This window comes from Salvelinus fontinalis, chromosome 18 (genome assembly GCF_029448725.1).
Source record: "Salvelinus fontinalis isolate EN_2023a chromosome 18, ASM2944872v1, whole genome shotgun sequence".
In the NCBI taxonomy this organism is placed as follows: domain Eukaryota; kingdom Metazoa; phylum Chordata; class Actinopteri; order Salmoniformes; family Salmonidae; genus Salvelinus; species Salvelinus fontinalis.
In genome coordinates this window covers 52,351,004-52,376,776 of record NC_074682.1, presented here as the reverse complement: position 1 = coordinate 52,376,776, position 25,773 = coordinate 52,351,004, and the positions used below count along the sequence as shown (strand labels likewise).

Below are 25,773 nucleotides of genomic sequence, written 5' to 3'. Positions count from 1 at the left end.
AAGGTAGAGTCTGGTGCTCTATGCTAGACTACAGAGACTACAGGTATCCTGAAGATAGAGTCTGGTGCTCTATGCTAGACTACAGAGACTACAGGTATCCTGAAGATAGAGTCTGGTGCTCTATGCTAGACTACAGAGACTACAGGTATCCTGAAGATAGAGTCTGGAGCTCTATGCTAGACTACAGAGACTACAGGTAACCTGATGATAGAGTCTGGTGCTCTATGCTAGACTACAGAGACTACAGGTAACCTGAAGATAGAGTCTGGTGCTCTATGCTAGACTACAGAGACTACAGGTGACCTGAAGGTAGAGGCTGGTGCTCTATGCTAGACTACAGAGACTACAGGTAACCTGAAGGTAGAGTCTGGTGCTCTATGCTACAGTACAGGGATGCTCTGTGTTGATATAGCCAACGGAGGGCACCTAGCTTCACAGAGTTTACAGACCAGACTGAGAAATGCTGTATTTTAAAGAGATCGCACTTACAAATGTGTAACATATTGTACCAATTGGAATTCTTTACATATGGACTCAACGTATGATTTACCCTCGAGATTCACCATCGTTACAATAATACACTAACTGAATGGAAACGTGAGGGCTACGAAAGCGGAGAAGGTGAAACATGCAACGGCTGTTGCTCTCACAGGAGAACATCGGACTTTGATGAGTAAAACACAACTACAGAGCACTACGTCAATGAAAATTGGAAACTGCATTCACTCTCTCTCTCTCTCTGACTGTAATGAAAGCAGAAGACACTGAACGCTGAAACGTGCGCTGAGCCTGAGCAAAGCAGTGCGACATTTAACAGAAAGTTACAACACTTGGCACTAACAGTGCACAGAACAGGATTCCAGCTGCGAGACACCTGCCTTTTGAAGACATGCCCTGCACTGTGCACATCCTACAAAAGCCCGTCACAGTGTCCCTACAGAACAGTGGGTTTGACAATGCTCTAGTCAAAAGCCCGTCACAGTGTCCCTACAGAACAGCGGGTTTAACAATGCTCTAGTCAAATGCCAGAAAGTTGTTGGGCATTTTAAACACAGCCCACCAAATGCTGCAGAGTTAGGAAGACAGCAAGTTGCAAATGGGCAACAAAAAGAATCCCTCGTACAAGACGTCACAATAACATGGAATTCCACTCTGGCAATGGTCAAGGGTGTGCACAGAAACCAACAACCACCGAGAGATGCTCTGGCCCAACAGAAAACCAACATCACCATGCCAACCACAGCTGAACTGGAGAAACTGTAGAAGGTGGAGACACTACTGGAGCCCTGTAGGTAATCATCATTATCACACTTTTATAATAATAAGTGTGTGTGTGTGTGTGTGTGTGTGTGTGTGTGTGTGTGTGTGTGTGTGTGTGTGTGTGTGTGTGTGTGTGTGTGTGTGTGTGTGTGTGTGTGTGTGTGTGTGTGTGTGTGTGTGTGTGTGTGTGTGTGTGTGTGAGAGAGAGAGTGAGTGTGAGTGTGACAGTGTGTGCGTGAGAGAAAGTATGTGTGTGTGAGCGTGTGTGTGTGTGTGTGTGTGTGTGTGTGTGTGAGTGAGAGTGAGAGAGTGAGTGTGAGTGTGACAGTGTGTGCGTGAGAGAAAGTATGTGTGTGTGAGCGTGTGTGTGTGTGTGTGTGTGAGTGTGTGTGCGTGAGAGAAAGTATGTGTGTGTGAGCGTGTGAGTGAGTGAGAGAAAGTATGTGTGTGTGAGCGTGTGTGTGTGTGTGTGTGTGTGAGTGTGTGTGCGTGAGAGAAAGTATGTGTGTGTGAGCGTGTGAGTGAGTGAGAGAGTGTGAGCGTGTCTGTGTAACAAGTCTCTCACAATTGAATAAAATGATTTGTAATTATCTTCTACTGCAGGTACTTGACGGAACTCATGGAAGGAGAGCAGTACTTTTCCTGCTCAGTGGTATTGCCTGCTTTGTGTGTTTTCGGACCTTCCCTTGGTCGTATTCTCGCGGGGCAGAAATCTCAGAGACCGATTAGTACATTCTGATTTACCACCCCAAGATATTCCTGAACAACGTCTATTTGCGCCCCTACTGGGTGGAAATTATAAGTGTAATGGCTGTGCTCAATGCAATGGCACTTATAAATGTAGATCCTTCAAACACCCCCAAACAGATCCAAATCAAAGGTGTTATCACATGCTCCACTAAGGCAGTTATTTATCTTATAACTTGTCCTTGTGGTAAAAAATTATGTGGGTAAAACAAAGTGTGAATTAAAAGTACGTATCTCAGAGCATCGTAGCACCATCAGGTGCAAAAACTTGACTTACCCAGTTGCGGCCCACTTTTTGGAGGCAGGCCACTCGATTTCGTCTCTGCGTTATATTGGCATCGAACATGTCACCCTCCCTAGGAGAGGGGGTGACCTTGATAATTTATTGTTAAAACGAGAGGCTGCCTGGATCTTTAACTTAAAGACCCTTGCTCCCTTCGGTCTCAACGTAGACATTGATCTGAAGCCATTCTTGGGATTCTTGTGACTTTGCCATTGTAATTGTTTGTAGGCTTATGTAGTCTAAATTGAATCTATGATCGTATGCTATCCATTTGTTTTTTGTATGTTGTTCTTTGTATGTCATTTTAATATTTGAGAATGAACCAATGATATTAGGCCACTCTTGGCCATGATTACAGACACCTGTGTGTGTCTTTTGACACTATATAAACGAGTCACCCTGCAGTGTTTGTGATTATACTCTGATGAAGACAGCTTGTCTGTCGAAACGTTGGACATTACATTTTTGCATCTGAGCTCCTACAGTGTGCGGCTCTCCTTTATTTTCAAGTGTTCCACTCCGCTAGCCAACACCTCGCCTAAATAGGTGTGTGTTAATTTTTCCTCTAGATTGCCTGCTTTGTGCCATCTCTTGCGGATGATAGAGAGCTCCAATAATGACCCTGCCTACGTGGTAAGATTCAAGCTGACATTCACAGCAGATGTTGGAAAACACCAACGTCATGTGGCTAAAGATCGGTACAGCACTCGACCCAAGGTTTAAAGACCTGTAGTGCCTTGCCAAAGCTGAGAGGGGTGAGGTGTGGGCTTGATGAACAACTTGCTGAAGGAAGTGAGGCCTGAACGGCAACCTGAATGGCAACCTGAACAACAACCTGAACGGCAACCTGAACAACAACCTGAACGGCAACCTGAACGGCATCCTGAACAACATCCTGAACGGCATCCTGAACAACCTGAACGGCAACCTGAATGGCAACCTGAACAGCAACCTGAACGGCAACCTGAACGGCATCCTGAACGGCAGCCTGAACGGCAACCTGAACGGCAGCCTGAACGGCAACCTGAACGGCATCCTGAACGGCATCCTGAACGGCATCCTAAACGGCAACCTGAACGGCAACCTGAACAACCTGAACGGCAAACTGAATGGCAACATGAACGGCATCCTGAACAACATCCTGAACAACCTGAACGGCAAACTGAATGGCAACATGAACGGCATCCTGAACGGCATCCTGAACGGCATCCTGAACAACCTGAACGGCATCCTGAACAACATCCTGAACGGCATCCTGAACGGCATCCTGAACGGCATCCTGAACAGCAACCTGAACAGCAACCTGAACGGCATCCTGAACGGCATCCTGAACGGCAACCTGAACGGCAACCTGAACGGCAACCTGAACGGCAACCTGAACGGCAACCTGAACGGCATCCTGAACGGCAACCTGAACGGCATCCTGAACGGCAACCTGAACGGCATCCTGAACAACCTGAACGGCATCCTGAACAACATCCTGAACGGCATCCTGAACAACATCCTGAACGGCATCCTGAACAACATCCTGAACGGCATCCTGAACAACATCCTGAACGGCATCCTGAACGGCATCCTGAACGACAACCTGAACGGCATCCTGAACAACATCCTGAACGGCAACCTGAACGGCATCCTGAACGGCAACCTGAACGGCATCCTGAACGGCCTCCTGAACGGCATCCTGAACGGCATCCTGAACGGCATCCTGAACGGCAACCTGAACGGCCTCCTGAACGGCCTCCTGAACGGCAACCTGAACGGCATCCTGAACGGCATCCTGAACGGCAACCTGAACGGCATCCTGAACGGCATCCTGAACGGCAACCTGAACGGCATCCTGAACAACCTGAACAGCAACCTGAACGGCATCCTGAACGGCATCCTGAACGGCATCCTGAACGGCAACCTGAACGGCATCCTGAACAACATCCTGAACGGCATCCTGAACAACATCCTGAACGGCATCCTGAACAACATCCTGAACGGCATCCTGAACAACATCCTGAACGGCATCCTGAACGACATCCTGAACAACATCCTGAAACGGCATCCTGAACGGCAACCTGAACGGCATCCTGAACGGCATCCTGAACGGCATCCTGAACGGCAACCTGAACGGCATCCTGAACGGCAAACTGAACAACATCCTGAACGGCATCCTGAACGGCATCCTGAACGACAACCTGAACGGCAACCTGAACGGCATCCTGAACGGCAACCTGAACGGCATCCTGAACGGCAAACTGAACAACATCCTGAACGGCATCCTGAACGACAACCTGAACGGCAACCTGAACGGCATCCTGAACGGCAACCTGAACGGCAACCTGAACGGCATCCTGAACAACATCCTGAACGGCATCCTGAACGGCATCCTGAACGGCAACCTGAACGGCAACCTGAACGGCATCCTGAACGGCAACCTGAACGGCATCCTGAACGGCAACCTGAACAACATCCTGAACGGCAACCTGAACGGCATCCTGAACGGCAACCTGAACAACATCCTGAACGGCATCCTGAACAGCAACCTGAACGGCATCCTGAACGGCATCCTGAACGGCAACCTGAACAACATCCTGAACAACATCCTGAACAGCAACCTGAACAGCAACCTGAACTCAACCTGAACAGTATCTAAAAACCTGCCAGGTCAGCGGAGTCAATCACCACCTTTCGGAGACACCTGAAACCCCACCTCTTTAAGGAATACCTAGGATAGGATAAAGTAATCCTTATAACCCCCCCCCCCCTTAAAAGATTTAGATGCACTATTGTAAAGTGGTTGTTCCACTGGATATCATAAGGTGAATGCACCAATTTGTAAGTCGCTCTGGATAAGAGCGTCTGCTAAATGCCTTAAATGTAAATGTAAAATGTATCCTGAACAACGACCTGAACAGCATCCTGAACGGCAACCTGAACAGCAACAGTCATTGGCACCAAATAAGAAAACGGCCCTCTTGTTGGGGTCAGAATCAGAGTCTGATGAAGAGGAGTAGCTCATAGTAGAGCCCAGCATCAACATGGAGGAATGTCCACAACAGTATTTTCCACTAGCGTCGACTGACGGCTATGTCATTTTCAACAGGGTACTTTTTCCACCTAAATTAACTAGGCGAGTGACTCGTCAGTAGCCTACTGAATTGCGAAACTTCCAGAAGGACAATCATGTCTGCAGCACTCCACCAATCAGGCCTTTATGGTAGAGTGGCCAGACAGAAGCCTCTCCTCGGGAAAAGGCACAAGAAAGCCCGCTTGGAGTTTGCCAAAAGGCACCTAAAGGACTCTCAGACCATGAGAAACAAGATTCTCTGGTCTGATGAAACAAAGATTGAACTCTTTGGCCTGAATGCCAAGTGTCACGTCTGGAGGAAACCTAGCACTATCCCTACGGTGAAGCATGGTGGTGGCAGAATCATGCTGTGGGGATGTTTTTCAGCGGCAGGGACTGGGATACTAGTCAGGATAGAGGGAAATTACAGAGATCCTTGATGAAATCCTGCTCCTAAGCACACAGCCAAGACAACACAGGAGTGGCTTCGGGACAATTCTCTGAATGTCCTTGAGTGGCCCAGCCAGAGCCCGGACTTGAACCCGATCTAACATCTCTGGAGAGACCTGAAAATAGCTGTGCAGCGACGCTCCCCATCCAACCTGACAGAGCTTGAGAGGATCTGAAGAGAGGAATGGGAGAAACTCCCCAAATACAGGCGTGCCAATCTTGTAGCGTCATTCCCAAGAAGACTTGAGGCTGTAATCGCTGCCAAAGGTTCTTCAACAAAGTACTGAGTAAAGTGTCTGAATACTTATGTAAATGTGAAATATTTCAGGTTTTTATATTTAATATATTTGCCAGAATTTCTAAAAACCTGTTTTTGCTTTGTTATTATCGAGTATTTTGTGTAGATTGATGAGGGAAAATAAAATAATTGTATCCATTTTAGAATAAGGCTGTAACGTAACAAAATGTTGAAAAAGTCAAGGGGTCTGAATACTTTCCAAATGCACTGTATATATAAACTCCCAGTAATTTATTGGGTAAAACACCAAAGTTTCGACATCACTGTGCCTTCTTCAGGGTAATGTCATGAATGCTTGAACCAGGTTATGTAGACAAACAGTGCAATTAGTGCAACCAACAATAGTGAGGGGTGTGTCATTATTATTAGGTTGATTAGATTAGAATTGAGAGAAACTGCTAAAATACAATAGTTTAGAAACATGGATCAACATCTAATTCTGACATGAGACTGTTAGAGCTGGTTGTAAATGTCATGCTATTTGTATTTGAGAAATATGATTTGCCGATTCAAACACCACTACGGTCCCACAAGTCACAACTTCTCGAGCAGCACGAGTTGAAGTCTTCACACAGCACACGTGAGCTGTCCAGAGCAAAACGATGAGCCCATCAATCTACTCGCTGAGCTAATTTATTTTAGAGGGTTTTATAAAAGTAAACTTTCAATAGTGAACATACTAGCAATATGCTGGCTACTGTTGCAAAATGACACCTAGCTTTAATCTCCGCTAGCCTACTGTAGCCATGTTTATATCTGATTTGGAATGTTTGTCTTAAAGGGGCAGTATCCTATTCTCAAATATTCTCAAAATGACAAAAATGAATGCAATTAATGTAAGGCAATTCTAAAGAATAGAGTAATGGCTTGCATTGCTAAATTATATTACACAGCTTCATAATAACCAAAATCAACCTTTTAATGGCTGACTATAGAGATAAAACACGCCAACCTACAGGGGATTGCTCCACTAAAAGTTTTGCGATTATGCTGCGGGACTTTGAGGTCGTTTGTGGTTTAGTACGATACCCTGCATCACCACTTCATTGCTCCAGACCACCACAAGGGGGAGTTAGAGCACTGATTATGCTTTTGGGTCCTAATGTGTCTCTAACTGGCAATGAATCAGCGACATAAACCTAAATAGAAACTGTTAATTGTGCACGACTTCAGTATTACTTACTAAAACTGTTGTTACACTATGGTTTTTATTATTTGATTTTGTTAGGATTATTTTGTGTCTTAGACCGTGCAACGGTCTAAGACACTGTATAGCAGGGCAAGCTGTGTTGCTACAGATGCTGGTTCAATAACTGTGCCGCAGTTTTGACTGGGAAACCCATGAGATGATTGTACGTTTTTGGTTTCTTTCCCTCTAAAATCAGAAATAAATCATTCTAAATAACAAACTGGCTTTATTTACAAATTAATAACAATGTCTCACCCCATGTTCAAGAATGGCCTTTTTCTGCCTCATTTTACGTCATTTTAAATTGAAATATTCGCCAAAATATTGTTATTTTTTTAAACAAAGAAATTATTATTATTATTATTATTAATTTAGAATTATATAAAAGCCTGTTGAATATTCTCACAGATATATTATTATCCCTGTTATTAGCAGGACAATATACTGTATATTGGTCATATTGGTCATGGCTCCCGAGTGGCGCACAATGGGTGTAACGTTCGTCTGGTGGTGTATGAACGGACCAAGGCGCAGCGGGTGTTGAATACATAACGATTTATTACAAACAGACGAAACACTGACAAAACACTAGAACAAACTACAAAACAATAAACGAAGGCAACAGACCTGAAACAAACGAACTTACAATTAGACGAAGGACACAAGAACAGGAACAGACTACCTAAAACGAACGAACAAACGAAACAGTCCCATGTGGATTACACAGACACAGGAACAATCACCCACAAACAAACAGTGAGAACAACCTACCTTAATATGACTCTCAATCAGAGGAAACGCCAAACACCTGCCTCTAATTGAGAGCTATACCAGGCAACCCATTAACCTAACATAGAAAACACATAACATAGACTACCCACCCAAACTCACGCCCTGACCAATTAAACACATACCAAACAACAGAAAACAGGTCAGGAACGTGACAATGGGATTGCCTTGCAGTTCTCCAGCTGTATCCACTGAAAGCGTGCAAGGTTCAAGGCACGAGGGCAGGGGCATGGGATGGGCCGCAGAGCCGCACATACAAGACAGACCTAGCCCATGGGGAAGGGAGCAGGAGGAAGGGGAGGGGGGGTGGACCGCCACACTGGCAACACTTTAAGGGGCATTGCACTAATAATGGCGCTGACTAGGGAAACGTTCCCACTGTTCTGTTCTTAGTGCCAGTCTGCATGTTCAAACTCAAAACAATGTAACTAATAATAGCATCTTTACGGTTTCATTAATAAAATAATGATAAAAATACTCTTTCAAAATGCAGATGTTTATTTAGTTATGTATCCATAACTAATTATTATGGGAATAAATATCACTGAATTACAGAAATATCCTCCAATCCTCCATACGTAATTATTGGCGGAGAGTCACGTCATATTTTTTTATATACTGTAGGCCTACCATGAGTGTCACTAGTGTTGAGTAATGTTCTATGAAAAGTGGTGCAGGTCTTGTTTATTTAAACAGCATATTAAAGCTATAAGCAATAGGATTCAAAGCAATGGCCTATAACTATTTTAGCACCATTTCGCACTGTTCTGAGACAAGCACGGAGACTGGTCTTTATAAATCAATGAGATTGTCACGTTCTGACCCTAGTTCTTCTGTTATTTCTTTGTTTTAGTGTGGTCAGGGCGTGAGTTGGGTGGGTTATCTATGTTCGTTTGTCTATGTTGGTTTTTTCGTTTGGCCTGGTATGGTTCTCAATCAGAGGGAGGTGTCGTTAGTTGTCTCTGATTGAGAATCATACTTAGGTAGCCTTTTTTCACCTGGGTTTCGTGGGTGGTTATTTCCTGTTTAGTGTTTTTGCGTTTCACCTTTCAGGACTGTTCGTTTGTCGGTTTATTGTTTTTTGTTTCAGTGTTCAGTTTTATTATTAAAACATTATGGACACTTACCACGCTGCGCATTGGTTTGACATTTCTTACTCCTCGTCAGATGAGGAGGACGAATTCCGTTACAGAACCACCCACCAAACTAAGACCAAGCAGCGTGGTAACGTGCAGAAGCAGCAGCAGCAGCGATCGCAGGACTCCTGGACCTGGGAGGAGATTCTGGACGGCAAGGGACCCTGGGCACAGGCTGTTGAATATCGCCGCCCAAAAGCTGAGCTGGAGGCAGCGAAAGCGGAGAGGCGGCGGTATGAGGAGGCTGCACGAAAGCGCAGCTGGAAGGCAGAGAGGCAGCCCCAAAAATGTATTGGGGGGGGGGGCTGTGGGGGCACACGGGGAGTGTGGCTAAGCCAGGTAGGAGACCTGAGCCAACTCCCCGTGCTTACCGTGGAGAGAGAGCGACCGGGCAGGCACCGTGTTATGCAGAGATGCGCACGGTGTCCCCGGTGCGCAGGCATAGCCCGGTGCAGTACATAGCAGCGCCGCACATCGGCCGGGCTAGAGTGGGCATCGAGCCAGGTGCCATGAAGCCGGCTCTACGCATCTGGTCTCCAGTGCGTCTCCTCGGGCCGCTGTACATGGCACCAGCCCTACACATGGTGTCCCCGGTTCGCCAGCACAGCCCAGTGCGGGTTATTCCACCTCGCCGCACTGGCCTGGCTACGGGGAGCATTCAGCCAGGTAGGGTTGGGCAGGCTCAGTGCTCGAGACCTGTAGTGCGCCTCCACGGTCAGGTCTATCCGGTGCCACCTCCACGCACCATCCCTCCAGTGGCAGCCCCCCGCACCAGGCTGTCTCCCCGTCTCCTCACTACAGGTGCTCCCGTCTGTCCAGCGCCGTCTGAGCCGCCCGTCTGTCCAGCGCCGTCTGAGCCGCCCGTCTGTCCAGCGCCGTCTGAGCCGCCCGTCTGTCCAGCGCCGTCTGAGCCGCCCGTCTGTCCAGCGCCGTCTGAGCCGCCCGTCTGTCCAGCGCCGTCTGAGCCGCCCGTCTGTCGCCAAGGCCCTACAACAGGCTGGTCTGCTTTGCACGCAACTACCTGGTAACACTTGCCACAACAGTACCTTGTGTGAGGTTGTTTTCACTCTCTGGGCATATCGCAAAGAACAAAAGAGAAGCTTTATCATCTGAAAATGTCAACACACTTGTTTGTCTGAGCAGCTGGCTCAGTGGGAAGAAACAGGAGGACTGAAGTGAATGGTGGCAGGTTTATGTTCTGGTGAAAATGCCATTAACAGATTATTTTGTGTTTCTGTCCCTTACAATCAAAGCATAGTGTGCCTATTACTCAATGCACTGCTTTTATAAATGAAAAAACCTTTCTTTAGGGCCAAATTTGAGCAAATATATATGTTTTATTAACCATGATTAACTACAGAAAATCATGTGATTAATCGCGATCAATTATTTTAATCATTTGACAGCCCTAGAGACATATCATATGAAACTGATGAAGTTGTACACAATTTTCCTGGACCAGTTTTGGCTCTTTAGCGCTACTTTCAAAACTACGTGCTGAAATTATACAAAACCTCTGTAGCATCACTTTAAATATATTGGAGCAGACGGCAATATTTCTCACTGTAATATCCTACTCAGACAAAAAGCAGGAGCGAGTTAACTGGTCTATGTGGAACTAAATGGGTTTGAACCAATGTGGGACAAAATTACGGTGTTAGCCCACTGACCTAAAGCCTAGAAATGACCTTGCAGAGGTGAAACCAGTGTTCTGGGGTCAGGAAAGGTTACTGATGGGAGAGAGCCTAGTTCACTGAATCACCTCCGTTACACGCACTACAACATCACTTTGAAGTGGATGATTAGACACATCAGATAAATCCATCACAGAAAGGTCAGACCTGTCGGTCCTGCGCTCTATGCTACAGTACTATAGACACGAGCTGTGTTTCACGTAGCCAGTGGAGGGCAGATGCTACACATGCTACATGGTGACTCACCACAGTGAAGTCGTCAGTGCTGCAATACACCCCGCGGTAGTCATATCTGCCCTACACAATACAGCCTGCCATAAGACTGTGTTAGCTCCCTGGGGCACTTACTTTGGCCTAACACAAGTCTCCAGGACATCCCTGAACCACTTCCACTACACATGCTTTCATTGCCAATCACCACTCTAATTGCAGAACAGCAGCTGGCTTAATATCACAGTGAATAACTAGTTTAGCATCACTGAGAATGATGAGCTTAGCATCACAGATAAGGACTAGCTTTCCATCACAGATAATGACTAGCTTAGCATCACAGAGAATGACTAGCTTAGCATCACAGAGAATGACTAGCTTAGCATCACAGAGAATGACTAGCTTAGCATCACAGAGAATGACTAGCTTAGCATCACAGAGAATGACTAGCGTAGCATAACAGAGAATGACTAGCGTAGCATAACAGAGAAACATTAAAGGTGCTACATATAGAATTTCTCAGAATGTGTCCCCTACGCAGAAGCTAGGTGAATTGCAACAGCACTAGGCTACATTCAAAACAAATCTCCACGCATTCCATTTCCTCATAACATGGCAGAGACTCGGGCTTGAGCCTTTTTAGATCGGTTTTGGTCCATTGAAAATATATTTTTGAAAATATATTTCATAGCAATTAGATGGTAGAATGATTGCCTATACTATTCAGTGATTGTTTTCTCACATTAACTGAAATTGAGCGAACAGTGTAGAAGTTTAGCAACCAGGAAATGACAGAGTGATTTCTACATTGGCCGCTTGACCCGATTTCCACTAGATAACACAGCCACAAAGTCAAAACAGCTTTCCCATTGTGACAACAGACGCCGCTCCGGCGGGAGAAAGCAATAAGCGAATATCCCAGTCAATCACAACACTGGCGGGTAAGTTATACTTTGAAACACTATCATTCCACTATTACTGCAGATAAATTATGGTCATTTTCTAAAATTACAATGCAAAAATTCAACAACAACAACAACAAAAAAACCTACGCGTATGTAACAGGGTTTAATTGGTGATTCCCCTTGCCACTTTATTGTTAAGCCAATGGGTTTTTGGTTTTAGTTTTGTCTTGCCTTCACCTACTCAACATGGCATCTTATTGGCTGGTTTGCGTAGCTTGCTTACGAGGGAGGATGTTTCAGTTAGAATCGTCCCAGTGAACAAGCACCAAACCAGCGGTAAGTTGTTGGTTGCAAAGCACTGTACATCAAAAGTGATTTTTATACTCCCAAGTGATGATTTAAATGTACAATTTATATCAATTTGTTTGTAAATGTTATTCGAACATCACACATAAGATGCAGTGTTTTTTGGAGAATATTGGTTGTGCATTTTGTTGTAAAGAATTCCCGCCAGTACTAGCTAGCAACTTACTGTGTCTGGTGGGGGGGTTCATATATTTTGTACAGTGCGTGAGTGCAGAGTTGGATGGTGAGCCGTGCATTGCATGACGTGCAATTTTGTGCTGTTCCTATCAGAATAAATCTCCATGACTGGTGCTACACGTTGGAGTTCGTGTCGATGATTGATTGTACACAACGCAAGCCGAGTACTGTTACACGTAGCACCTTTAAAACATTTGCAGTCTTTATTGTGACTTACCACAGTGAGGTCCTCAGCGCTGCACTCCACCCTGTAGTTGTAGCATGACAGCAACTAGCTTAGCATCCCAGAGAAACGTATCTATGGGAGCCTATAATGCCAGTTATGCAGGTATGTATAGTCTTCACATGCACCATTGTCTCACTCACCACAGTGAAGTCCTCAGCGCTGCACTCCATCCCGCGGTAGTAACACGACAGCAGCATGTCCTTGATGTCATGGCCCGTCCGGTCGTAGAACTCACGCATGTTAAAGGGCCGGGGCTTGAAGTTGAGGAAGTCAGCTTTGATCTTCAGGGTCTCTAGAACACTCTCCTCAACCAGGTGAGTGTCTCTGATCTCGTACCTGAGAAAGGAACAGAGAGGGAGAGTTATAGAATCTGTTACAAATAGGACTAGAGGTTAGGGTTAGCGGTTAGGACACAGAGGAGGTCAGCTTTGGGTGGGTGTCCCATCTCATACCTGGACAGATCAGAGTGTTTAGGTCAGCCTCAACAATTTGCTAACCATTCAGATCTTCTGTAACAACTCATACATACATACAGACTGTTTTCAAAACCCCACTACTTTATTCATATTTTACATTATAATCCCCAATGTGCTCTAAACCTGTCTGACGGTCTGTCTGCCTTGTGCACAGTGTTTTCTGATATGGGTCATTTAAAAAAAAAAAACTCTGAATTCTCCCGGACTCTCCTGGAAGCCATGTCTGTTTTTGAATTTTCAGAGGTGTCAATACGACATAATTATTTATGTTAATGAACACTCAGGAGGCTTTTAAAAGAACATTCCCTTACTATACTTTCATACATAGATTAGTTAAATCAGTGGTTTGAAGGAAAACCTTCGGGAGTCCTAGCGACCAAGGAGAGATGGACGGCTGTAGATCTATTGAGGAACAGTCACGGTATGTAACACTTGGGGTTTGTTCTGAAGAAAATATATACTTTCTATCTGACAGGGTAAAAACCGAAGAAAGAAGCATCTCAGATGAAGAGAGACTAGAGGGGGAATTCTTCTGTGATATGTGAACATGTCAGTTCAACACTCAAAGCCATGTGCTGTTAACTCACAGCATATTATCCTCTTATTAACTGCAATACCCTTTAAAAACATTTTCGTTCTGACCCCAACCGTACCGGCTGGGATATTTTATGGGATTCATTTGTCAGCTCAAAACTGTTGTGTTTAGTTCGTTGAAGTCAAGCAAAGGGAGCAGAAAGTCCCACACACACACACACACACACACACACACACACACACACACACACACACACACACACACACACACACAGGAGGTTTCATCAAGGTGAGAATGTATCATCATTTAAGACCCTTCTCAAGTTTGCTTGGCTAGCATTCAGTAGGCCCCCATGGATGAGCTTCAGAACCTGTTTTAAAAACCCACCTGGTTTTGTTTTGGTTGTCAGTGATTCATTTGTTCTCTTTTCATGTTGAGCAGCAATTTTTTGTTGCTTAAATGGGGGGAATGTAACACGTGCTATTTAAAAACAAAACACTTTACAAACCAGCTGGTATAATTGCACTGCTAAGCACACACTTTAAATACTTTTATTTTGAATTCACTATTCTCAGGATCTATACAACATATTTCAGGAGTGCAGCACCAAAGGGTCTCCCGTCCCGATGTTTTGCAGAAAAGATGGACTTCCTGTAGAAAGACACATCCATTTCCCTGTATCTCCATCCATTTCCCTGTATCTCCATCCACTTCCCTGTATCTCCATCAATTTCCCTGTAGAAAGCTCCATCCATTTCCCTGTATTTCCATCCATTTCCCTGGATCTCCATCCATTTCCCTGGATCTCTATCAATTTCCCTGTATCTCCATCAATTTCCCTGTAGAAAGCTCCATCCATTTCCCTGGATCTCTATCCATTTCCCTGTAGAAAGCTCCATCCATTTCCCTGGATCTCTATCCATTTCCCTGTAGAAAGCCCCATCCATTTCCCTGGATCTCTATCCATTTCCCTGGATATTCATCCATTTCCATGGATCTCCATCCATTTCCCTGTAGAAAGCTCCATCCATTTCACTGGATATCCATCCATTTCCATGGATCTCCATCCATTTCCCTGTAGAAAGCCCCATCCATTTCCCTGGATCTCCATCCATTTCCCTGTAGAAAGCTCCATCCATTTCCCTGGATCTCCATCCATTTCCCTGTAGAAAGCTCCATCCATTTCCCTGGATCTCCATCCATTTCCCTGTAGAAAGCTCCATCCATTTCCCTGGATCTCCATCTATTTCCCTGTAGAAAGCTCCATCCATTTCCCTGGATCTCCATCCATTTCCCTGTAGAAAGCCCCATCCATTTCCCTGGATCTCTATCCATTTCCCTGGATATTCATCCATTTCCCTGGATCTCCATCCATTTCCCTGTAGAAAGCCCCATCCATTTCCCTGGATCTCTATCCATTTCCCTGGATCTCTATCCATTTCCCTGTAGAAAGCTCCATCCATTTCCCTGGATCTCCATCCATTTCCCTGTAGAAAGCCCCATCCATTTCCCTGGATCTCTATCCATTTCCCTGGATCTCTATCCATTTCCCTGTAGAAAGCTCCATCCATTTCCCTGGATCTCCATCCATTTCCCTGTAGAAAGCCCCATCCATTTCCCTGGATCTCTATCCATTTCCCTGGATCTCTATTCATTTCCCTGTAGAAAGCTCCATCTATTTCCCAGGATCTCCATCCATTTCCCTGTAGAAAGCTCCATCCATTTCCCTGGATCTCTATCCATTTCCCTGTAGAAAGCTCCATCCATTTCCCTGGATCTCTATCCATTTACCTGCAGAAAGCTCCATCTATTTCCCTGGATCTCCAGAGGAGACTAAGTTTGTTTTCTCCAGGAGCAGTTTAGAGTCTGGAATTGTTTCCATTCATGTTGCGACAGTCAATGTTCACTAAGAGAAATCCGTCCAGGAACTGGGAATGGATCGTTAATGCTCCATTGCTGCTGGTAGATCCAGCCACTGAGTATAGCTTGTTTGAAAGACAATTTTAGCGTTGCGACAAGGCACATCTGTACCAAAAGTGTCCCAAAAAAATCATCCAACCTATACTCCATTAACGGAGGCAATTACAACGCGCGTGCTTAAGCTATGTTTACAAAGCAGCTGGTATAATTTCGGTACTAAACACACACACACACACACACACACACACACACACACACACCACACACACACACGTCAATGTAATTAAATAAAGGTTAAATAAAAATAAAATTGTGGATACCACTGTCCACAAGCTACTCTAGGTATAACCGTAAGCCAAGATCCTCCCACCTTTCAAAGGTATCAGTATGAGGCCTGCCTGCCCTCCTGCCACTATCAACCCCCAACTCCTCTCTTCACACACACAGCTACTAATTAACCTTCATTAACACTTGCCTGGTATATGTGGTACCAAATGGGTTTGAACCAATGTGGGTCTCCTGCACACCAATTTACGGTGTTAGCCCACTGACCTAAAGCACTGACCTAAAGCCTAGAAATAATCTTGCAGAGGTGACACCAGTGTTCTGGGGTCAGGAAAGGTTACTGATGGGAGAGAGCCTAGTTCACTGAATCACCTCCGTTACACGCACTACAACGTCACTTTGAAGTGGATGATTAGACACATCAGATAAATCCATCACAGAAAGGTCAGACCTGTCGGTCCTGCGCTCTATGCTACAGTACTACAGACACGAGCTGTGTTTCACGTAGCCAGTGGAGGGCAGATAGCTTAGCATCACAGAGTCTCGACCAGACACACACAGGTACTAATGAACCTTCATTAACACTAGCATCCTCACCCACCAGGTAGGCGGTCCATTTCAAAAGCCATGAAAACAAAGCAATAAACAATTATTAAATACAAACATCCACATAAAAAGTGGCAAATGCCATTAAACAATAAGAATTATCATACAGAATTGTGTATATTTGTGTTTAGACCCCGGCAGGAACAGAAAAACCAACAAAGCCTCCTCAAGAAGACTGGTTAAAGTAAATAAGGACGACAATTGTATGGCACTCAGGTGACAATTATATCACATGCAAAATCCACTGAGATATCATAAAAGCAATTTTGTGGGTGAACTTCAATTATTTAAAACCACCGAAGTGAAAATAGATTTACGTGATTAAATGCAGAAAACATTTGAAAATGTTCTAATACAGAGTTTTTTCGAGTTTATCGGTTTCCTGTGTTCAAGAATTTAAATTGTAGAATCATTCCAACAAAGCAACATTATAAAAACATTATTTCAACAAAATAATCATGATGACAATGACTGAACGAACGCTCACTCTCTAACACTGATCTAGTTTTAACTACTGTACCAGCGCTACGTTTTGAACAGTCTGAAGTCTTATTTCAGTCTTGCAATGGGGTGATTCATTCAGTTGTTCATGGGTTTCATTTGATGTTATTCAGACAGAGCATCAGTTACAGTTTGGTTACACTTCTTCTCCCTTCTATTTGTGTAGATTACAGTCATATTTCAGAGTTATAAAGTCATATTTCAGAGTAGTAAAGTCATATTTCAGAGTAGTAAAGTCATATTTCTGAGTAATAAAGTCATATTTCAGAGTTATAAAGTCATATTTCAGAGTAATAAAGGCATATTTCAGAGTAATAAAGGCATATTTCAGAGTTATAAAGTCATATTTCAGAGTTATAAAGTCATATTTCAGAGTAGTAAAGTCATATTTCAGAGTAATAAAGGCATATTTCAGAGTAATTAAATCAAATTTTATTTGTCACATACACGTGGTTAGCAGATGTTAATGCGAGTGTAGCGAAATGCTTGTGCTTCTAGTTCCGACCATGCAGTAATAACCAACGAGTAATCTAACATAACAATTCCACAACTACTACCTTATACACAAAAGTGTAAAGGAATGAATAAGAATATGTACATAAAAATATATGAATGAGCGATGGCCGAACAGCATAGGCAAGATGCAGTAGATGGTATAGAGTACAGTATATACATGAGATGAGTAATGTAGGATATGTAAACATTATATAAAGTGGCATTGTTTAAAGTGGCTAGTGATACATTTATTACATACATTTTTTCATTATTAAAGTGGCTAGAGAATTGAGTCAGTATGTTGGCAGCAGCCACTCAATGTTAGTGATGGCTGTTTAACAGTCTGATGGCCTTGAGATAGAAGCTGTTTTTCAGTCTCTCGGTCCCTGCTTTGATGCACCTGTACTGACCTCGTCTTCTGGATGATAGCGGGGTGAACAGGCAGTGGCTCAGGTGGTTGTTGTCCTTGATGATCTTTTTGGCTTTCCTGTGACAACGGGTGGTGTAGGTGTCCTGGAGGGCAGGTAGTTTGCCCCCAGTGATGCGTTGTGCAGACCTCACTACCCTCTGGAGAGCCTTACGGTTGTGGGCGGAGCAGTTGCCGTACCAGGCGGTGATACAGCCCGACAGGATGCTCTCGATTGTGCACCTGTAAAAGTTTGTGAGTGTTTTTGGTGACAAGCCAAATTTCTTCAGCCTCCTGAGGTTGAAGAGGCGCTATTGCGCCTTCTTCACCACGCTGTCTGTGTGGGTGGACCATTTCAGTTTGTCAATGATGTGTACATCGAGGAACTTAAAACGTTCCACCTTCTCCACTACTGTCCCGTCGATGTGGATAGGGGGCTGCTCCCTCTGCTGTTTCCTGAAGTCCACGATCATCTCCTTTGTTTTGTTGACATTGAGTGTGAGGTTATTTTCCTGACACCACACTCTGAGGGCCCTCACCTCCTCCCTGTAGGCCGTCTCGTCGTTGTTGGTAATCAAGCCCACCACTGTAGTGTCGTCTGCAAATTTGATGATTGAGTTGTAGGCGTGCATGGCCACGCAGGCGTGGGTGAACAGGGAGTACAGGAGAGGGCTGAGAACGCACCCTTGTGGGGCCCCAGTGTTGAGAATCAGAGGGGTGGAGATTTTGTTTCCTACCCTCACCACCTGGGGGCGGCCTGTCAGGAAGTCTAGGATCCAGATGCACAAGGCAGGGTTGAGACCCAGGGTCTGAGCTGAGCTGTAGTCGATGAACAGCATTCTTACATAGTTATTCCTCTTGTCCAGATGGGTTAGGGCAGTGTGCAGTGTAATTGCGATTGCGTCGTCTGTGGCTCTATTGGGGTGGTAAGCAAATTGGAGTGGGTCTAGGGTGTTAGGTAGGGTGGAGGTGATATGGTCCTTGACTAGTCTCTCAAAGCACTTCATGATGACGGAAGTGAGCGCTACGGAGCGCTACAGTTACCTTAGCTTTCTTGGGAACAGGAACAATGGTGGCCCTCTTAAAGCATGTAGGAACAGCAGACTGGGATAGGGATTGATTGAATATGTCCGTAAACACACCAGCCAGCTGGTCTGCACATGCTCTGAGGACGCGGCTAGGGATGCTGTCAGGACCGGCAGCCTTGCGAGGGTTAACACGTTTAAATATTTCAGAGTAATAGTCATATTTCAGAGTAATAGTCATATTTCAGAGTAATAGTCATATTTCAGAGTAATAAAGTCATATTTCAGAGTAATAAAGTCATATTTCAGAGTAATAAAGTCATATTTCAGAGTAATCAGTTTGCACTACAGCATAACAAGAGGATTATGTGAGAAGTCACATCTTAGTTTAATCAAGTAATTACATATCATATACAGTATATCATATATAGAACCTAATTCAAGTGTAGGAGTATACCATGTAGGTTGCAAACAATGCAGCTAGTTGATAAATTCCTGTTGGTTCATTTACTGCAATTCTTAGAGAAAACTTCAAAGTTCAGTTGTTATGAGCAAGGATGAAAATTAAGCTAGCCCGCTAGCCTGTGGCTAGTAAAACATAACGTACCCAACTAGCCCACTGGCTATTGAAATGTTGTATTTGAAAATATTGCATGGCACAGATTTTGGACCCGGACTACTAGAAATTACAGTCTACTAGCCTGGGTGGCCAGTGCCCAACATCCGTAAAGCTACAATATATAACTTTTCTAGGAAACATGACCAAATTCACATAGAAATGTGAGTTATAGATCTGTCGTTCTCATTGAAAGCAGGTCTAATAAGCGGTAGATCTGTTCTATGTGCACTATTTCTATGATTCACGTTCCTAAGTTTCGTTTTTGCGTCTTTTACTTTAGGTTTTGTACACCAGCTTCAAACAACTGAAAATACAATATTTTTGGTTATGGAAAAGACATTTCACAGCAGTTTAAATAGTACAATGATTCTTTACAAAATGACTAGTAGTTTTGTCACAAACTGACATTAGGCGAACTAATAGAAGTTTTAGCAAGCAGGAAATGTCAGCGTAATTTCTGCACAGTGCATCTTTAAGTTCCATCCCGGGTTCAGTGTTTAGCGAGTATTCAGACCCCTCTAGCGACACATTTTCAAAAAATGGATTAGCGACAAATTTTGCGACTTTTTCTGGTGTTATTGGAGACTTTTGGAGACTCTGACGTGAAAGCACATATTGTTCTTACTCTTCTCAACGAGCAGCGGGTGCTGCCGTGGGCCCCAGCCCCGTCCCAAAGCACTCACAGGCGGACCAGTCCTCGCGCAGCAGTCCCTCCCAGCTGCAGTCAGAGCAGGAAATGTTCACCCCTCCACATCCAGACTGCAAATGAATCGCGCATGCGGGAAGCCTCCGCTGGCTGATCCCACCCTGGCTTACATTTAGGGCGGGATGTAAATGTAAAAAACTAAACAAAAAAACAAAAAAAATTACATAATTTTAAAAATAAAAAACGAAGCAACTCCGCCAGTGTCTCTTTTGGGTCACTTTTGCCAGTCCCAAGCCCGGATAAAGGAGGAGGGTTGGAATTGTGACATTAAAAAAAACAAGAATCGACAGAAGAAAGTTCATTTGTAGTTCTAAACATATTTAGGGTGTTTTTTACTCACTTTCTGTCTCTCCCACGACGTTATTCCTCTCTCCTACAGCGTCCATCACAATTACATGCACATGGCCAATTATGCCATGTGCATGGCAACACTGCCCTGGTTATGAGTCTGAATACAGTGACGTTTTCAGGGTCAAGTTCAACGTCAGACTGTAAAATGGGAATCACTTCTCAGTCCTCAACAATCGCAGAAGGATAAGTCAGACATGTGTCTCCCGGGTGGCGCAGTGGTCTAGGGCTCACGCCCAGGCTCTGTCGCAGCTGGCCGCAACCGGGAGGTCCGTGGGGCGACGCACAATTGGCATAGCGGCGTCCGGGTTAAGGGTTAGGGAGGGATTGGCCGGTAGGGATATCCTTGTCTCAGTATGTAAAAAATGTAATAAAATGTATGCACTCCACTGTAAGTCGTTCTGGATAAGAGTGTCTGCTAAATGACTAAAATGTAAATGGTCAGGGACCAATTAAAAAGCTTTGTTCTACAACTGATTACTTTTCAAGGAAATGCTACTTTAGCTTGATGTTATTTTCTATAAGCTACAGCAGTGTATTGGGTCACTGCACTACTGCTGTGAAACATATATATAAAATTCTACTCAATAAACTCTTTAAATTAATTTCCTGTATCCCCCTCTCCCTCATACTAGAACGCAGTCTTGCTCTGTCCCTCTCGCACTGTAGCAATACATGCGCAACGGTTTCAGTTTCCTGGTAATTGGGGGACAGAGGAAGATCAGACCCTACTGGAGAAACTACTTTGAGAACACTGATGTGCTGATTTACGTCATCGACAGTGCAGACAGAAAAATATTTGTTTTGCTACTTTTTGCTACTGCTATGACAGTAGTGAAACCACACAGGACAGGGGTATATAACAACCATATTGGCTACTAAACAGCCTACACTTCAAATTACATTGCACATTTTCATTTATTTTTTTTATTATGCATTTTGTACATACAGTAATAGGCAAAACAAACCCTAACAGGCCTGGGATCATCAGCTACATTCAGCTGCAGGCCGATTTGTTCTTGAGCAGATGGTCGGGAGGCCGGAACATAATTACAAATCATTTCTAGACTACAAATTGACCGCAAGATATACAGATGTAATATTTGGCTAATAATAATTTAAAACCTTTAAAATGTGTATATGATCAGGTGTTTTTCTATTATGCGTGGGAATACTTGAGAATCGTTTTCCCAAATTAAAATCACTCGGAGAAGATGTCCTAGCGCTATACAGTCCAACAATAAAAAATATATTTATTTATTAAAAAATTTGCTCAGAAAACTTGGGGGTCCAAATTAAACCCCCACCAGTTGTCCAAGTAACCACCGCCATAGGCCAAGTAACGACCGAGAAAGTTTAGACATGGTTTACAACTTTACATTGCGGTTGAAATTTGAACATAGTTAAGATATGGCTCAACTGCTGCGCATACGGCCTCGCATCAATACCTTGTCACGGTTCATCTCCATAACTGCAAAACGCCTTTGTGCGATGTACTGTATTCCTAATTGAATTGTACCCAGTGTCCAACCAAGCGTCTTATAGCAACACAGAGCTGCCAGGAGAGCACTTAAGACCTTGTGTTGTTGCTCAGCAAGAGTTTAGCTCGAGTAGAGCTGGGATGATAACCCAAAATTACTGACACTGACAGTGCCCTCCTCTTACCGAAGCATTTTGCTTAGCTCAGTTACTTTCAGTGATTTTGCTACACAATGTTCCTGCAGTTTTGTTTTGTTCTAAAACCATTTTTTGGGTCCACAGTAGTAGCCTATGCATTATGTTGATTCCTGCTATGAAAGCGTCTGCCTGTCCCTGTTTGTCAGTCGTCTGCTGTGTGAGTGGGCCACTCTTACTCCCTCTCCCCACTGTGAGCATGGAGGAGGGAGAGATGCATTCTGAGAAGCACAAGTATTATAACCATTGCTCAAAATGCTATTGCGGAACAAAGGCAGTTTTTTTAAAAGCCGCTACTGTTGTTTTTAGGGTTGTCCCCGACAAAAAATATCTGGTTCGACCAATCAATTGGTCAAAATGTTAAAACGTGTATTTTTCCATATAGACACACCCTATGTTTGAATAAAGTAAACTATATGTAGGCTACTGCTTTTAAGCACTGTGATTAAAAATGAAGTTACAAATTACTAAAGAGGGAGCCAGAGAACAAATATAACCAGAGGAAGAAAAGAAAAACGACCCGACCCTCCGTCTCCTCCCGCTGCCCACTGACCTTAGCAGATTCTCCCATTATGCTCCTGAAGTTGCCGGGAATAGGCTACACCAAAGGTGGTCAACCTTTTCCATTTGGAGTGCCAAGTGACTTAGTTTACATTTCAGGAAGAAAGAAAAAATTACTTTGAGAAGCTTCACAGTGACGGTGAGTTAAGACAATCAGAAATAGTATCAGATCCTCAATTGGACAAATGTATTAGTCTACACTTGCGTGCAGGCCAGGTAGCCTAGGCCTACTTCTATGTGTAATCAGGTATATGTCCGTAATCAAGATTGACAGGAGTGCTAGGAGTGCTAGGAACTAAACACAATGAATAAATTGACAACTCGTAAATAGAATGAAATAAACAAAAACGTTCCATAGATAAACATTGACAATAGAATGGACTTACTGAAGAGCTCAGTGATGTTCAACGTGGCTAGGCCCCTTAGTTCCAGTGAAGGGAAATCTTAACACTACTACGAGATGGGTGTGGAAGAACTTGACTGGCCTGCACAGAGCCCTGACCTAAACCCCATCAAACACCTTCGAGATTAATTGGAACGCCAACTGGGAGCCAGGCCTAATCGACCAACATCAGTGCCACACCTCACTAATGCTCTTGTTGCTGAATGGAAGCAAGTCCACGGAGAAATGTTCAAACATCTAGTGGAAAGCCTTCCCAGAAGAGTGGAGGCTGTTATTGCAGCAAAGGGGGGACCAACTCCATATTAATGCCCATGATTTTGGAATGAGATGTTCAACGAGCAGGTGTACACATACTTTTGGTCATGTAGTGTATGTGTGGATTATTTTTTATATTGCCTTGCCACTGCTCTACTCTCCCGAAAGCAATCACAGCTCTCTCTGTAAGTGGGGAGGGAGGAAGTTAAATTGGATTACAAGCCACAAGCACTTTAATTTTCAGACGCCGCTAACGGTTAGGATAGCTAGAGGAATGAAGGAGAGAGCATCTGCATGGTGTCTCTCTCTCTCTTTCTGTCCACCTCAGGAGAGGGGGATGAGTAAATAGATACACAGTGCATTCGGAAAGTGTTCAGACCCCTTGACTTCTTCCACATTTTGTTACGTTACAGCCTTATTCTACAATAGATTAAATAAATACAAATCCTCAGCGATCTACACACAATACCCCATAATGACATCACAATACCCCATACTGACATCGCAATACCCCATAATGACAAACCAAAAACAGGTTGTTAGACATCTTTGAGAATGTATTAAAAATAAAAAAGATAAATACTTTATTTAGATACAGTAAGTATTCAGATCCTTTGATATGAGACTCAATGTTGAGCTCAGGTGCATCCTGTTCCCATTGATCATCTTTGAGATGTTTCTACAACTTGATTGGAGTCCACCTGTGGTAAATGCAATTGATTGGACATGACTTGGAAAGGCACACACACCTGTCTATATAAGGTCCCACAGTTGACAGTGCATGTCAGAGCAAACACCAAGCAATGAGGTTGAAGGAATTGTCCGTAGAGCTCCGAGACAGGATTGTGTCGAGGCACAGATCTGGGGAATGGTGCCAAAACATTTCTGCAGCATTAAACGTTCCCAAGAACACAGTGGCCTCCATCATTCTTAAATGGAAGAAGTTTGGAAACACCAAAACTCTTCCTAGAGCTGGTCGCCTGGCCAAACTGAGCAATTGGGGGAGAAGGGCCTTGGTCAGGGAGGTGACCAAGAACCTGATGGTCACTATGACAGAGACCTAGAGCTTCTATGGAGATGTGAGAAACTTCCAGAAGGACAACCATCTCTGCAGCACTCCACCAATCAGGCCTTTATGGTTGTGGCCAGACAGAAGCCACTCCTCAGTAAAAGGCACATGACAGCCCGCTTGGAGTTTGCCAAAAGGCACCTAAAGACACTCAGACCATGAGAAACTAAATTCTCTCCTCTGATGAAACCAAAATTGAACAATTTGGCCTGAATACCAAGCGTCACGTCTGGAGGAAACCTGGCACCATCCCTACGGTGAAGCATGGTGGTGGCAGCATCATGCTATGGGGATGTTTTTCAGCGGCAGGTACTGGGAGACTAGTCAGAAAGATGAACGGAGCAAAGTACAGAGAGATCCTTGATGAAAACCTGCTCCAGAGAGCTCAGGACCTCAGACTGGGGCAAAGGTTCACCTTCCAACAGGACAACGACCCTAAGCACACAGCCAAGACAATGCAGGAGTGGCTTCGGGACAATTCTCTGAATGTCCTTGAGTGGCCCAGCCAGAGCCCGGACTTGAACCCGATCTAACATCTCTGGAGAGACCTGAAAATAGCTGTGTAGCGACGCTCCCCATCCAACCTGACAGAGCTTGAGAGGATCTGAAGAGAAGAATGGGAGAAACTCCCCAAATACAGGCGTGCCAAACTTGTAGCGTCATACCCAAGAAGACTTGAGGCGGTAATCGCTGCCAAAGGTTCTTCAACCAAGTACTGAGTAAAGGGTCTGAATACTTATGTAAATGGGATATTTTTCTTTACTTAAATGCACTGTAATTTAAGCTTTAAAACTGCAAAAGTTGTCTCTCTGCCAAAATGTGCAGAATGGCAGGATATTATCTTTAAAGCTACAACAATAAGACATTTCTCTGCCCCATGATGAAATGTGAAGAATTGCAGCGAAAACTGCTAAATGTTCTCTCCGATGCCAAGACGCCTTTAAACTGTTCCTGCAGGGCCTGAGACTTGGTTCATCCGGCCATGTACTGCCGAAGTCATATTAAAACCCCTTGTATGTTATTTATTATCTAACTCAAGTTGTGTTCTGATTATGAGGGGTCCCTTATGAATTTTGAGAAAGTTTGAGAACCACTGGCCTA

The 25,773-nt window shown here is 44.2% G+C and overlaps 1 protein-coding gene across 1 annotated transcript in view; it reads right to left on the bottom strand.

The window, feature by feature from the left end:
• asic1b (acid-sensing (proton-gated) ion channel 1b) overlaps positions 1–25,773 on the bottom strand; it is a 382,118-nt gene that overhangs the window by 352,233 nt on the left and 4,112 nt on the right. The window contains exon 2 of the mRNA XM_055869822.1: positions 12,929–13,124. Coding sequence (XP_055725797.1) covers positions 12,929–13,124 — 196 coding nt within the window. The remainder of the gene's footprint in view (positions 1–12,928; positions 13,125–25,773) is intronic.